The sequence below is a fragment of the Ictalurus furcatus genome, chromosome 18 (assembly GCF_023375685.1).
Source record: "Ictalurus furcatus strain D&B chromosome 18, Billie_1.0, whole genome shotgun sequence".
Lineage (NCBI taxonomy): Eukaryota > Metazoa > Chordata > Actinopteri > Siluriformes > Ictaluridae > Ictalurus > Ictalurus furcatus.
In genome coordinates, this window is record NC_071272.1 from 15,478,538 (window position 1) to 15,494,325 (window position 15,788).

At 36.7% G+C, this 15,788-nt stretch overlaps 2 protein-coding genes across 4 annotated transcripts in view; one reads left to right on the plus strand and one right to left on the minus strand.

The window, feature by feature from the left end:
- Positions 1–4,200, plus strand: part of abhd11 (abhydrolase domain containing 11) — a 13,347-nt gene extending 9,147 nt beyond the window's left edge. For 2 of the 3 annotated variants that reach the window (XM_053648745.1, XM_053648748.1), the window contains one exon: positions 813–4,200. In XM_053648745.1, the coding sequence (XP_053504720.1) occupies positions 813–948 (136 nt within the window). In that variant the 3' untranslated portion in view covers positions 949–4,200. Of the gene's footprint in view, positions 792–812 lie in introns of those variants that run through there. The other variant, XM_053648747.1, reaches the window with a different exon arrangement.
- Positions 4,201–6,207: 2,007 nt separating this feature from the next.
- bicdl2l (bicaudal-D-related protein 2-like) lies at positions 6,208–13,104 on the minus strand. The gene is made up of 6 exons (XM_053648744.1): positions 12,853–13,104; positions 11,997–12,119; positions 10,855–11,010; positions 10,611–10,690; positions 10,329–10,449; positions 6,208–6,697 (listed from the first exon to the last, which is right to left on the minus strand). Exons 1-6 carry the CDS (start codon positions 13,087–13,089, stop codon positions 6,377–6,379), a joined length of 1,038 nt encoding a protein of 345 aa, XP_053504719.1. The 5' UTR covers positions 13,090–13,104; the 3' UTR covers positions 6,208–6,376.
- Between the last annotated feature and the right edge of the window lie 2,684 nt (positions 13,105–15,788).

Below are 15,788 nucleotides of genomic sequence, written 5' to 3' on the forward strand. Positions count from 1 at the left end.
GTTGTCGCATAACAGGATGCAACAATGTTCGGCCGGACTACTGTCTTCCCGCCGTTGATACTTTAACTTTCTGGAAGCCATTACTGTATATGTAAAATATATACACCACTTCCACATAGGAACGTGCTAGACAGAAGTAAAGTCACTGGCTGATATTCTACTGGATAAGCAGTAAGCAGTGTTCATGCATAGAGTCTATTGAGTTCTCTTTAGTGGCTTATTATAGTTGGATGGTCAAATAAATACACACCTCATGTCAAAATGCATGTCTGGCCGAGAATTCATGCAAACACAGTCGGTTATGTCTTAAGTGAATGTGAACAGTTGGGGGGAAGGGGAGAATTGGAGGTGTGTCAATACAGTATATTGGATCTGTGCATTAGGTCTTGGATGTGCTGTGATGTGCTCCATCACTTGGAGGTCATTGGATCTGGATATTGGATCTGTGCATTCTAATAAACCTGCTGCTGTCTGTGTCATTAATGTTAATCAAACAATAAAAAACAAAGAGAAAATCACTCATTTGACTGAATAACTTCAGTAAATTTAATAAGAATCACTGTATATGTCACACAGTTAAGTCTATTTTATTTTACATTTAATTGCTTTATTCAATTTCCATAGTATTTCTTACTTGAATACTACTGATGGACCTACCTGAGAAAACATACCGTTATGGTGAAATAAGATTGTAGTCATATCACCCACCCCTAAAGGTGCCAGAAGGTGGAAACCAGTTTTTATAGAACATGTTTGAACTTTTATTTGAGAAATCATTCTGGGAAACCTTTTCTTTTTCCTCCCCCCCCCAGCTCTGAGGATTATCCTGAAATCCAGCGTCTCTTTCCATATGCAGATATCCAGTACATCCCTGATGCCAGTCACTGGATTCATGCTGACAAGCCTCTGGAGTTCATCAGCTCCATTATCACGTTTGTGCAGTCCTAGTCCTCTGACTGACTCACTCCCTAGGTTAAAATTTTTTCTTTTCTTTTCTCTTTTTTTAAAAAAAAAAACAAAAAACTGTATACACATACAGTACTGTGCAAAAGTATAAAGCACTCTATAGATTAAAAAAAATCTTAAAAAATAATGAAATGAGTATCAAAATAATTACTACATTGCGCAGTAAATAAAAGAAAAAGAAAGAAAGAAAAAAAATAATAATTTTGGTTGCACCACTCTCACCCACATGTTGAAATTATTACATTTTCTGTTACCCCAAAAAGTGAAAATGGAGAAAATTATATTTAAATATGATGTTCTAAAAGTTACTTATTTTTATTGATTTCATTCGCGTGGAATTTAATGATTATAAATGCTATGTCTATCTTTATACCCGCCTTTGTTTACATTCTACAGCTGTGTTTGATAAACTGACTCCTTGCCCAACAAGATTTTTGCAGAAAGCCTAGACAAATTTAGAAAGTTTTTCTAAAGTAAAGTACACGTGTCAATACAAATTTCGTCAGAACCAGATTTTCAGCCATGTCAAATGGGTTTTCCCAGGCTGCCACACAAACACGGTCTATTAATTAATATTACAACAAATACAAAAAAATCTCTGTTACATGGAATGTTTTTAAAAGTTTAATTACCATGTAAGGCAAAATTTGATCAGTGAAAAGACCATGTAAGAGAAAATTTGACTACAAATGTAGGGTACCGATGACTATTGCACAGTACAGTACATCCAGTGTATATCCACTGTCTCAACATTCAATCACACTGAATTTGTTGGTTTCTCTCACATACTTTCAGATGACATTTTAAGACATGTTTTGTTGCTTATACTGGAAAATAATGCAGCGTATCAGTAGATTGTAGATAGTAGACAATAGATAGTTTATTATGATGAACTAGAATCTAGATGACCTTCAGGCCTTTAATAAGAAGGCTGACTTGGCAGGGCAATGAACATTTGCTTCTCTAGATCAACGTTAGTTTTCCTTTCTAATCGATTGTCCAAAGATGCCTATGCAATAGTGGCCGGGCTTTTTGGCACTGTTTTTAATCTTACATTAACCTCTCGCTGTCTTACACAAGCACTGAGACCCCACTACTGCAGTAGACATCTAGACATCGTGTTCTGTAGGTACTATTTTTGGAAGTACTACTGTTTCTTGTGAGTTGCCATTTTAAATCTGTTTAAGTAAAGGTGTCAGTTGTGTGCTTGCTTGTTTGCTTTGGTAATCATGAGAAGGGAATATTGTTTTATGCTAAGGTGAATGTTTAAAGCTCAACAAAAGATCAAATTTACACAATTTCCCACTTACTCCAAGCCAAGACATGTTTGGTGTTTGATGCTTGCTTCGTTAGATTTGTAGCTAGAAAGGTAAATGTGACTTATAGACTCTGGTTAAGAACCATGCACATTGATAACAGATGATGTTTTGAGGATCACACAGGTATGTGGAAATACTGACAAAACTGAGCAAAATACAATGCAGTGCAAAGCTCTGACATAACTCTCCCACTAGCACGATACGCACAATACACCTCCGTCACCTCAAGGTTAAATGTGCTAAGAGAAAATAAAGATGCCTGCTAGACAGAAACGATATTTTTAACTTGTGTTGTGAAGAGAGCTCACCACAGCTCATTGCCAAAATGCTTGGCAACAATTTGGTGACACTTTTGAGTTCACAACACAACATACTACATAAACATTTAAACACATACAGTATACTTGTTTGTTAGGCTTAGCCTCTATTAATGCATTTAACAAACTGGCTATATATTATTATAATACATTACAACCACATTATCATTTGTCCACGCCTGCAAACTCATCTAAATCTGCCTCCACCATTGTTCAGAGTCATACAGACTCAAAACATTTCATGAGGGAACATCACAGATCTCGGGGAAAATTGTTCAAACTTCAAAACTTCAATTTTGTCTGAATTAATCTTTTAACCAAAAGTACCATACCGGAGCTATGCTGCCGGGTTATTTACTCTGAAAACTTTGCTTCATCAGTTTCAGTAACATTGTGTTGTATGTGGCCACATGTAAACCTCTGTGAATATGAAAATGTATTTTATATTATTATGTTGAACATATTCACAAATTAGTACTACTGATTAATCAAAGGGAAATATTTATATTTTATGGCTGTTAGTTGTATGTGAACCTTTAGATGTGAACATGTATATGTTTGGAAATGGCCTTTTAGGATTATGAAATATGCTGCACAATTAAACACCAGGTGTCCGTGGTGTGTTTTAACAGATTTAAATCCACATACGTAATAATCATGTAGATCGTTCCTGGTTAAACCACTGAATATGCTGTAGTAGATACATATACTGCCAGTTGTCTGTAATAGATGGATTGTATTGCAAGTGTGAATTCACTAGCAAATATGTATTTTCCCAAATATCTCTCTTGACAAGTAATATATAACTAGTATTATAATTAATTTTTATCTTAAAGAAGTATAATGACTCATTCTTTAGAGTCTAATCAAAGTACGAACAATCTTGGTGTCTTGAAGACAGGTAATTGCCTTTAACCATTACAAAAGCTGTGGACTTTTTTTCCGCAAAGCAGCTTTAATAGATTGTATCTATTTCATTTTAGGATCATATGTGCCCAGTTTTTTTTTCTCCTTTCATTTTCATTCTGAAGTAATATTCATAACATGTTGAATAATGATCTTAATCATGCTATTAGTGAAATACTTGTAACATTACTCTGTTTGCATGGAACATTACAGACCAGAGCTCGTGGTTCTCGTGGAGAAATTCAAACATGGATTATGTTCTCACAATAATGTCTTGGTGTTTTTTTGTAACCAGTACTTAAAGCACAGTACATGGTTCTTTCCTTTGTCACTGATTGTTCATTTTATTTCATCTTACAATGAGGACCATGAACTTTACCCAACTGGTTTTGACAGTTTTCTGGTTAATGTTATTGATGTATAAGATTAATCCAGAGTTATACAGTGAAGTCTTGCACAGAAAATACTGTTGTTGCAAAAAGCAATACTTGGGGCCAAGCTCTTGCACCAGCGCTCATCTGAGCAGGTGAAGTGATCTTGTTACGGTTATGTGTTCTTTATGTTATAAAACTTGATGAGGTCAGTTTGTCTGGATGTTCTTCTCATTGCATGCGGATTGTTTTTTATTTTTATTTTTTGTTATTGTTGTTGGGGTTTTTTTGTGACTAAATAAAATATACAATATTTCAGAACGTTTATGGTATGTCATTTATACTTCATTCAGAATTATGTGTATTGACTAGTTTTTAACTTTGCATTCACGTACCAAGTTGCTGTTTTCATTCCAATTTGTCTCATTGGACTCCACTGTTTACCCTTGTGGGTGTGTCCCATCCAGCTATTTTTAAGATCCAATAAGACATACTAGCAGACAGTCTATTTTGTAGACATGATTTTGTAGACATCAATATAGCACATCAAAACTACAGGTAAAGCAGCAATCACCCAGTGGAAAAGGCAATTCACTGAAGGGAAAAGGACATGTGATGTGAAAGATGTGCATTTGCTTCCCATAGCAGTAACATTTGCTTAGTTCATACTTTATCTAGGTGAACTTTGTCCTGTGAATTCATAAGTTTTGGCTTTGGTATCCAGTAGAAAACAGGGTGGTACTGTGGTCTTTGGTCATTAAAAATGTAGGAACCTGCTAATTAAGTACAACCCAATTCCAAAAAAGTTCAGATGCTTATTTTTCCAGTCTTTTGTTGCCCCGTCCCAATTTTTTTCAGATGTGTTGCGGCCACTTATTTTTTCATTAAAATGGTACATTTCCTCAGTTTAAACATTTGATATGTTTTCTGTCTTCTATTGTGAATAACATATGGGTTTATGGGATCTGCAAATCATTGCATTTTGTTTTTATTTACATTTTACACTGTGTCCCAACTTTTTTGGAATTGGTTTTACTGGTCACACATATTTGCCTCAGTTTTATTACTGTTGCTTGGTGCTGTTTCTTTGATGCTTGATAGTGTGAATGCAGGGTTATGATTGTTTCTGTATACATAGATAAAAGTCAATAAAATCCATTTTATTTTTTAAATCATTAAAAAGTATACATAATTTACAACAGAAGAATTTGTTTGTGCCTATCCAGTATCATTTTGGGAAATGGCACCAGTTCAAAGTAAAACAGAATAATCTGTAGATAAACCTCACACTCACAAAATGACAGACTCAACAGAAGGCAGCATCAGTTGAGTCCTTCAGGGGTTTTTTTGTTTGTTTGTTTTTGTTTTTTTACAATTGTGTAGCTTATTATCAGGGATGGGAGGATTACTTTAAAAATGTATTCCATTACAGTTACAAATTACTTAATAAAAAATTTAATTAGTAACGTAATCCAAGTATCACAATATGAAAGTAATATAATCTGATTACGTTTGGATGACGTCAAGGCCATATATATAAATAAAGTAAAGAGAAAAGCTATATAATCTAAAATACATTTATTTAGACCTTATGTTAGAGCTGTTTGGACTTGTTTTAAGAAAATACATGAATAAATAAAAGACATCACTCTCCCTGATGAGGGTAACATTACATCACAAAAGTTAGGGTGACCATATTCTGGTTTTCCAAAAAGAGGACACCTTTTTTTTGTGTGTGTGTGTGTTCTTTCAAAACAGAATGCAGATTTTAATACACTGAAAAAGCTACACCATTAGCATCACATAAGTATATGTAAAATATTAGATGCCACGAGTGTACCTTCTGCCATCATTGACACATTTGAATGACCATGTAATACAAAGCAATGTGATAACACAAATTTAAAAATGACCTTATATGGCCATGGGCATTGTTGCGACTCAGGACAGTTGTCATTTGCTGCTATTGTCAAGGAATTGTTTGACGCGGTACACAACAGCGCTTCACCTTCGTGTGCTTGTTAGGCTAATGGTTGAGAGGCAGGAATCTGCCCAATACTTGCTTCTAGCCTTTTATAATCGATTCATTGGTGTGCGAGAAGTTGGTAATTACAGAGAGGGGTTAAAGCAATGCAAATATGGTCCCTAACAAAAGCATTTCAGAGAAAAATCTGCATTCATTTCTACCAAATTAAGGCACCAGGAGGTTGCTCATGTAAGCCACGAGTGGCAAGAGAGAACCAGAACTATAATCAAGCAGCTCTCTATATTGTGTTATGTTAAAAGATGAATTTCTTTGGTTTTAAATGGAAAAAAAAAATTAATAAAATCCTGATAGTATTCCCATTTTTTAACTAAATGTGCCTGTAATCTGATTACGTTATTTTTGGACGTAACTGTAATGGATTACAGTTACCAGTTTTTTGTATCCTGATTACGTAACACCGATACATGTATTCCGTTACTCCCCAAGCCTGCTTATAATACAGATAAAAGTTCAGTCAAGAGAGACTGTTTGAAAACTGTCTTCCGTGCTGCTGACTGTAGAGTCCATTGGGGACGGGCTGGGTGACTGGTTGTGGACAGCAGAGGCATGCTGACTGGCACGTCCTCGTCTCAGTTTGTCTTTCCAGCGCTGGGCCACAGGTGTGTTGGGGGACGGCGAGCCAGGAGAAAATGCGCGGCTTAGGACTGGAGACTGGGCTGGACTGGATTGTTTGGAGCGCCTCAGTACATTGAAACCTCTGGGCTTCTTCTGGGCCTGTTCTGCCTGCTGCTGACTCAGGAGCTGGTGGTGAATGATGGTCTGCACATCATCCTGTTAGAAATGCATGAAAATTAAACTGTTAAACCCTATATAACATGCAGCTTGGCACTAATTATTAAACCCTTACATTCTTTAAGAAGCTGAAATTGGAGTGCTCAATGCAGCGCTCTATTTAAATTCAAATTAACAGCGAAGGCAGGGAAGTAAAAAAAAATATATTAAGGAATACTCCAGCAATTTTCAATTTAATCTCTATGTACTACATCTGTAGTGCATGAGTAGACACAAATTTTACGTTTCCTTGTACTGGGGAAAAGAACAGAAAACCTGTTTTCTTAAAATTCACTTAAATGAGAAGGCTAAGGTCAGTTGTTAAGGAAGCTACTAAACGTTTATGCAAAACATAAATTTGAAAGATACAGATCTAAATCTGTCTAATTCATCCTTTAATGGTCGGAATACTTACAAAATAAGAGTGCTACGACTGTATGATTATCAATGTCAAGTGGAAAACTAAACCATCTGAAAAAGCATAAATAACCAGAATTGCTTTTTTATTGTATTGCTCTGGTGCTACACAAGAACAGCTCCACATAAAGTCTCCACATTAAGAGCTTTGTAACAGTCAGAGATAAAGCTGTAACTATACATTTTCAGGACAGCTGACAACCCACGTTTTTTTTTTTTTTTTTAATTCAAAGAAAGAAAACAATTGAGGCTGGTTAGAGAAGGACTGTTTATAAATTCTATTATGTAAGTGACAACACATGAAACTTGTTTCATGGACCTTCCACAGCATTAAACATGGCTATAAATAGATCAAATGCATGGGTTATTCTTCAATAAATGAACTTTTGTAAACGTTGACAAATTGTAATAAGTGGAATAAAACACTTCAGGATGTGCTGTTATATTACATATTACTTTATGGTGGTAATAACTCCACTTCACATCTGGCTGCATCATATCACAGTACAGATGATTACTTTCCAATAAGAGCAAGCCTCGTTGAATTTTATCCCTTATTGACACTTGAGTTCAACACCTGCCCTTAGATTTAGAATATAAGTGCGCTTTTATTAAGCAAAACAGATCTTCTGTACTTTTCACAGTACAGAAAAACATGTTGAAATTCATACCTGTACACACTAGAGACAACAAACTACATATAATGTGGAGAAAGATTAGGTTGAAAAATGCTAGAGTAGTCCTTAAAGATCACAGACTGCATGGGATGCACATTATAAACTACATATAATGTGGAGAAAGATTAGGTTGAAAAATGCTAGAGTAGTCCTTAAAGATCACAGACTGCTGGGTTTTAAAAACAGCGTTAAAAGCAGACCACAGTCCAGATGGCCATTCTGGCTCCAGACTGATAAATCCTGCAGAGACACAGCTAAGTGTTCAAGCGAACTCACACATATTCAGTTAACACTGTGCAGTAATTCTAGGACAATATTTTTTTAAATTTCAGAAATAGGCTTGTGTGATATAAGGATTTAATCGTCCAATAATCAATATTACACTGCAGTGATATGCAGTGACATTTTTTTCTGATGATATTATATTACCAGACATGCCAACCTTTAAACATTTTGCATTGAAGAGCAGTCTTTATCTCCCCAATGTAAAGGGACATGATCCCACTGCCGTAGTCATCTGGAATAATCTGTTTTGAACTTTCTGATATTAATTGAAACACCTGGAATCCCTGCCCCTTCCCCCATGTCACATGTTCTCGGATTTCTTGAGGTCATTAATGCGAAATTACATCTATCATTGTATGTTCGACTTTAGCTAACATTAAATAAGTATATGATTAACATCCGTTAACTGCACTATATGGTCAAAAGTATGTGGAACACCTGACCACCACACCCATATGTGGTTCTTCTTCAAACTGCTGCCACAAAGTTGGAAGCAAACAATTGTCCAGAATGTCTTTTTTTGCTGTTGCATTAAGATTTCCCTTCACTGAAACTAAGCAGCCCAAACATGTTCCAGCATGACAGTACTCCTGTGGACAATGTGAGCTCCATGAAAACAAGATTTACCAAGGTTGGAGTGGAAGAACTCAAGTGGCCTGCACAGAGCCCTGACCTCAACACCACTGAAAAAAAAAAATATATATATATATGTATATATATATATATATATACATATATATATATATATATATATATAATTTCTTTTTTGATGAATTGGAACTCCCAACTGTTCCCCGGGCCTTATCGCCTGACATCAGTGCTGGACCTCACAAATCCCCACAGCTAGTGGAAATCCCCCCAAATCTAGTGGAAAGAAGAGTGGAGCAAAGAGGGGACAAAATCAGAGTGTATGTCCAGCCCCACATGGACTTCGGTCAGTCTTTAACTTATTTATCTGGCACAAGTCTGCCCTACCAAAATATATATGTATAATCTTACATACAATCTTGTTTCAGTTAATTTTCAATGGACTTCATTAGTTTAAAACATAAGCAAGTCTGTAAAGACACACATTCACTGTAACCACAAAGACAGAAAACACATACACACCCACACATCCACCCACCCACCCACCCACACACACACACACACACACACACACACACACACACACACACACACACACACACACACACACAAGCCTGATCACCTACATTTACTATTAATGGTATGTTGTAAAACCTGAACTCCTCACCATTCACTTAAATAATGGTTACCTCCCAGAAACCACTTCTCTGAAACACAAAAGTAGCCTGCAATACCAACAACACGTGAGGCAAAACAAAAATGTCACTGGAGCAGTTCAAACATTTGGACAGGCATGTGTGCGTATCATCATCCAACAGTAAGAGACACATGACAGATGTATCTACATAGTTTGTGTCTTGGAAGCACTATTGGAAACCCTTTCTGCTGGCTTCCACCAGACTCCACCTTGTCTCTCAATTTAAACACGATAACTGTTCTACACAATAACCCACATCCCACACACTACTGACTGCTTTAACACAAACAATAATAGAGCACATCCACATTACACTGTATGAGTGTTTCAGTTTGAAGTTGTCATTTACTGCACTTTGTCATGTGTAACATGTCTATGTATACCACCAGTCAAAAGTATTTGAACACTCAACGTTTTAAAAAAAAATAAAATAAAAAATCACTAAAATTTAAAAATCTAACCAGGAAATAGGTATACATGATTTGCTAAATGTTTATAATTAAATGTTTAGACTTGAATTTATTGGAACTAGATCTAATGTAAACTGAAAAAGCCAAAAATCTATGAAAATTATCAAACACTCAAGCGTGGTGTGTTGAGCCCCAATGCAAAACTTTACTGTTACCACTCTTTTTTTCCTATAAATTTTCCCATAACAGCACATCTTGAAGTGTTTAATTCTTCTTATACCATAGCAATTTGCAAATGATTACACATCATACATCATATCATCAAACACGTCACACTGGCACGTCATTAGATTTCATGTTGTGAATGGTCTGTTCCTCTTATCACTTACATTATAGCATTTATAAACAGTCCTTCTCTTATCAGCAAAAATGCATCGATGCCAACTGTTTAATCAACAATAAAACAAATAAGTTATGTGGCTCATTGTACACAAATATGGCAATAATTAGGAGAATAAATCAGGAGAATAATTAGGAAGCTGTCCATATAAACTCACCTTCCAGGCCTCTAGCTCGATAGCCATCTCCAGTCGCCGCTGCACTGCCTCCAGGAGCTGATTGTTCAGTGACATTAGTTCTGTCTTGCATTTCAGCAGCTCTGACTCCATGGCTTTTTTTCTATCAGGTTCAATTTGTGCAACATGCAAATGTCAGAACTAAGACAAACTCATTAAAAATCGAAACATTTAAAAAATCAGTTTTTCAGCATGTCTGTGGTTGATGTCTTTGAGCATTGACGATTCCACTGCATCTGCTAACTACAAAAACTATTCACTTACTTTGCAAGAGCCTCATCTCGGTCCCGTAGCGCTTGTTGAAATACAGCAACCTCGTCTGTCGTCCTGTCTTTAGCTTTTCCCTGTGAATGATATGAATTTTAGTTATACAAATATCAGCCAAAAATCAACATGTCTGAACTGTCATTAGAAACAAATATCCTGATCTGAGTTCAGGTTAAACGGGCAGGTTTGAGCATGAAATGAAATGAAACGAAATTAAATAATGAAGATGGTGAAGATTTACCTGGTATGTGTGATTGAGAGCGAGTGTGCGTGCAACAGTCTTCAGCTGACTTAGTGCCCTATCCAGTGAGTTGCTCTCAGAAGAAGGATCTGCTGTTGGCTCTGAATCAGTCAGAGGGATAAGCAGCTTTACAATGGACTGAATCTCCTCAGTCACCTGTAGATTAGTAAAGATAAAAATCAAATACGCTGAATCGGAAAATATTAAATATAAATAATCGTTCCAAATATGACAGCTGTTACAAACATCCAAATATGACAGCTGTTCCAAATATGAGAGCTGTTACAAACATCCAAATATGACAGCTGTGGAAAGCTCTCTCTACCCTGTCATTCACAGCAACACTAGTCAATCGTGGGGGCCTGTGAGCTTGTGTATGCAGGCGGTGATAGATGGCATATTTCTCCATGTGTTACACTGCCCTGTGATGCAGCATGAGCAGCAGTTCAAAAAGATTTAGTTGCCTGGTGTCTCTTGTCTCACAGGAAGTATGTGTTAGTCTTCCCTAGTTAGTAGATGTTGGATGGGAATGGGTGACTAGATTGGGGAGAAAAATGCCAAATGAATGTGAGACTAGTGAAAAAGTTGACATATTATATATTTAAGTAGATTTTTTCCAATTCTTCATCTGTTTTTTTTTTCTTATTTTATTTTAATTTATTGTAGATTTGAGAGGCAATATTTGTAGTGATTGTTTAGTTTTAGTTTTCTATTTAATAATGATTTAATAGTAACCCTGCCCTAGATCTAAGAAAACATATTTTTTTGGTTAAATTCTTTTGGTTGGGATTAATTTGAGTGGACATTTTTCTATTGTTGTTGTTGTTCTTGTTGTTGTTTTTCATCTTTTTAAAAAACAGGACAAAACAAAACTTTAATTGGAAAATTGAATGGAAAATGGTACTGAACATGTAAGAGGCAAGATCTTATCATCATATCATAAATAACACATTCAATATGCAAATACTAGGAACATAATACAAGTTGAGATAAAGTGTGTGTGTGTGTGTGTGTGTGTGTGTGTGTGTAGGGATGGGAGCTTCTTTAATTTGCATATTCATAGAACTGGAGTTTTTTGTGCTGAGCAACTTAAGTAATTAAATTATTGGCCGTGTTTTGAGGTCCCAGGCTGTCTGTCTCACCAGTTCTCTGTGTTGACTCCAGACAAGTCCATCCTTACTCTGCTCCTGAAATTTATCCACTTGAGCCTTGAGTTTTATGCTCCTTCGCCGAGACAGTTCAACATCGCGGCGCATCTGCTTTAACTGCAGAACAGAACCCACACAAAGCAAGTCAACAAACACACCTATTTACATGTTACAAGTTCACGAACTTTCATGTTTATCTTCAAGCAGATGACATTATAAACACCAGGATGTGTGCTATCCTTTTAAAAATATGCTTATTTTCAGTGTAATGTGGTTTAGACTTAACCTAGAGCCTCACAGGGAGGCTCCTCATGTGATGTATGATGTCACTTGAAACCCAACAAGTCCACATACCTCAAGTGGAAACTTGTTAATCCAGCTGAGAAAAACCAAGCCTTGTTTGTACTGCATAAGTTTACTAACGTATGTTTACTTATAATGAAAATCACATCTACATAAATAAACTTAACATAATAAACAGCTGTAATGTTATTCCCCTAGATAACCAGGTAGCACATGCCAGCCACTCTGTCGGGCCAATATTGGGTGCAAATATTGGGTTATAATAGAAGCTGGGCCAATGTTAGTTTGCTGCCTGGGTAGGTTCTAAACTTGCCTAAAAACAAAATAGAAGAAAAATATCTCTAGTTGTATTTCCATTTGTACAATGAAAAGGAATTGTACCTAAATCCTTTTCAGCTGGTACCCCAAATACTCTTACTGTAGTCTATAAGCAACTAATTAAACCACTTAAAGCAAGAAATGACCCTGTATAATGTAGCATAACAGTATGCTAGCTGTTATATGAGATATGGTATAATGCAATGGAATTATATACTTAATATCTCACCGTGTCTGCCACTGGGCTTGATACACGTCTACGGAGTGGACTCCCACTCTTGAGCAGGTCCGGTAAACTTTCATCCAAGTATGTCTGTATGGGCTTACTTATAGGTGGATCTTTTAACTCCAGGTTCATCTGCTCTATTCTATCAGCTTGCTCCATCACACTGGCATTATCACTGTCTTTGACTTCTTCCAGCTGTTCTTCTCTTTCATCTAGCGTGGCTGGAGATGGCCTCAACATGTCTGTGTTTATATCTGGAAAAGTTGCTTCGTCCTCCACGCCAGAAACTGGACCTGCCTCTCGATCCTCCTTGCTGGTTTCAAGTATATCTTCAATGGGATGAGATCTTTGCAACAGGTCTTTGAAAGCAGCTGGCGTTTCTTCACTCAGATTTCTTGTATAATACGAATTAAAGCCCTCCATTGCCTCTGAGAAGTTACCAACGCTGAATGCTTCCACATGAGCAAGTGAGATATGATATGAATGGGTGGCACCACAGAAACACAGAATGTGAGTGCAAACTTGTTATTCCAGCTCTTTGACAGAAATAGCACATCCTTTTTCAATGCTCACCTCATATTATGACACAAAAGAACAACACCTGTGCCTCGGGGACAAAGGCTTTCTCTCTTGCTTGACGTAATTAGCACTGTAACTAAGATACACATGCACAGACACATTTATGGAGTGGGTTAGTTGTATCATATATTACCACTGTAAAGATGTCAAGCATGTTGTTCTATGCCGTCAGAAAAGTCTTTGTTCTGTATTGTGTGATTTTCTTTAATGTCACCATTTCTTAAATTACTGATCAGAGTGATCATGCTGATGCCTAAAAATGTTATCCTAGTACTAATTCTAATTTGGCTCAGCACATAGGTACTGAATGTAAAAATAGCCTGTGCTTCCAGCCTTACTTAAATAACAATGCCAGCTTATTTATAGCAATCCATCACTTTCCCACTGATTGTGTAAGTGTGAGGCACAGAAACTATGAAACGGAACAAGGAAAAGGAATGATTTAACATGAATGTTTATCTTTTCTTTTCACAGACAGTCATTCAGTTCCTGGGACAACAGAGAATGGAACGATATTGACTGCTTTGGAGATAGACATGCTTTTGGGCATCAACAGGCATTTTACTGTATTCTACAGGCAGCTTCTTATGAAGCCAATATACTAAAAGTGGATCCGTGTTATGTAAGTAAATAATGTGTTAAATAAGGTAGCACTGCTAAACATTTGAGGTTAGCAGAATGTTTTTGAACAGTGTAATTTCAGGAGTCTGTGCTTCATAGAATGTTCACTCTGTCAAGTTGTTTTGGGTGGTTAGCTTTTCCCGAGAGCATATTTACAACTTTTTATAATCATCATGGCTATATTACATCTTTAGAGTATTGAAGGGACATTATGTAAAGAATAAATCATTTGCTGTTATAGTTCAATAATCGGCGGTAGGATGGTGTGATGTGGCCCAACACAAAGTGGAGTTGTTACTGTATTATTATTTTCCTGTAACAGTACATCCTGAGGTCTTTTACTTATCTTATACCACAGCATTCCCCAACAATTACAATTTTATTACTGAACGACTCATCCTACTTTTTATACTTTTAGTTACATTTAATGTTTTGGCACATCTGTGAAACAAGTTAGTTAACACTTATATAGAGCAGCAATAAAGAGTCATTCCCTCACCAGCCTCTATTTTCTTTCTCTTACTTGATGTTTACTGTATGCCAGAACCACTGTGTGCAAGGCAGTAATAGACCGTTTCCATCATACAGATTAGAGAAGCCTAATGATTCATTTTCAGGAAGTGGGAGGTAACCAGAGTACATGGAGGACACCACATGGACACGGACATTTGAGCTACTCTATCATGGAGAGTAAGCCCAGGGAGAAACTCTGGCAGAAATCTCATTCTGCCATCTGTACTTACAACTTTATGTGAGAATAAGATAGAAATAAAAAGCGTAGTCTGAAAACTAAGTTTCTTCTTTTCCCATCATTCCCATCCCATGAATAAGATCCTAAGGTACTTCAACTCCTCCAGATGGGGAAAGGTCTCTCTTTTTACTTTAAGGGAGCATCCCACTCTTTTTATGGCATTGAACCATGGCCTTGGATTTTCATGACACCCATTTCACACCCAGCAGTAAAGTGCATGCTGGAGGCTCATTGCATAATTGTTACTTGCACTGGAAGTGCATAATAGGAACTTGTTAAGGAACTGTGTGATTCTAAAACTTTGGCTGAACCACACTTTCTTCCAGCAGTATGAAGTTTCAGAAGTCCATCAGTTCAGCCCTTACAGGAAGTTCAAGGTTCCTGTTTCAAAAAAGTAACAGGGTTTTTTATTATTTTTTTTTTTTAACGGGGTTAAAGCAAGGTTTCAAAAAAGCAGAGATTTGACTGTTTTTTTCTCTATGTTGTTTGGCAATGCTATTCAACTGCAGTGTTTTATAAAACTCAAAGAAATGTTTTTAGTACCATCAAAATGAAGCTCAGGATCTGGCAAATATTGAGCATCTTAAATACAGTAAGTGTGTAATTTCCCAGATTATCTGCCTGACCGTACTGGTCACCATGCACATCTACTGCAACTATCGTCGGGCCAAGTCTGTGACCAAGGAAGTGATTCACAGTGATCCCTATGCCATAAAAGCACTGTGGAAGCTGGTCGATGCCTGTGCCTTTAAGATCTACAGTCATTGGATGAAGAAAGGACAGACTCAAAATAGATCAGCTCTATTTGAGAACACTCACCAAATCATTCTGCTGTCTATTGCTGCTGAGGAGAGCGAGAAGTCCTTGAGGACTCGGTGAGACAAGCCCACATGACTGCAAAAAGGAAACTTCCAAATGAATAATTGAATGAAAATTGAGTAATGCCTCTAAAGCAGTGGTTCTCTAAGTGGGTCCTTGATATTTTAAT

Excerpts from the sequence above, each read along its gene's own strand:
- bicdl2l (XM_053648744.1), bottom strand. The coding sequence starts at position 13,089 with ATGTTGAGGCCATCTCCAGCCACGCTAGATGAAAGAGAAGAACAGCTG. Across the intron at positions 12,120-12,852 it reads CAAGCCCAGTGGCAGACACG|TTAAAGCAGATGCGCCGCGA; the intron begins GTGAGATATTAA and ends TCTGTTCTGCAG. Across the intron at positions 10,691-10,854 it reads CTCTCAATCACACATACCAG|GGAAAAGCTAAAGACAGGAC; the intron begins GTAAATCTTCAC and ends TATCATTCACAG.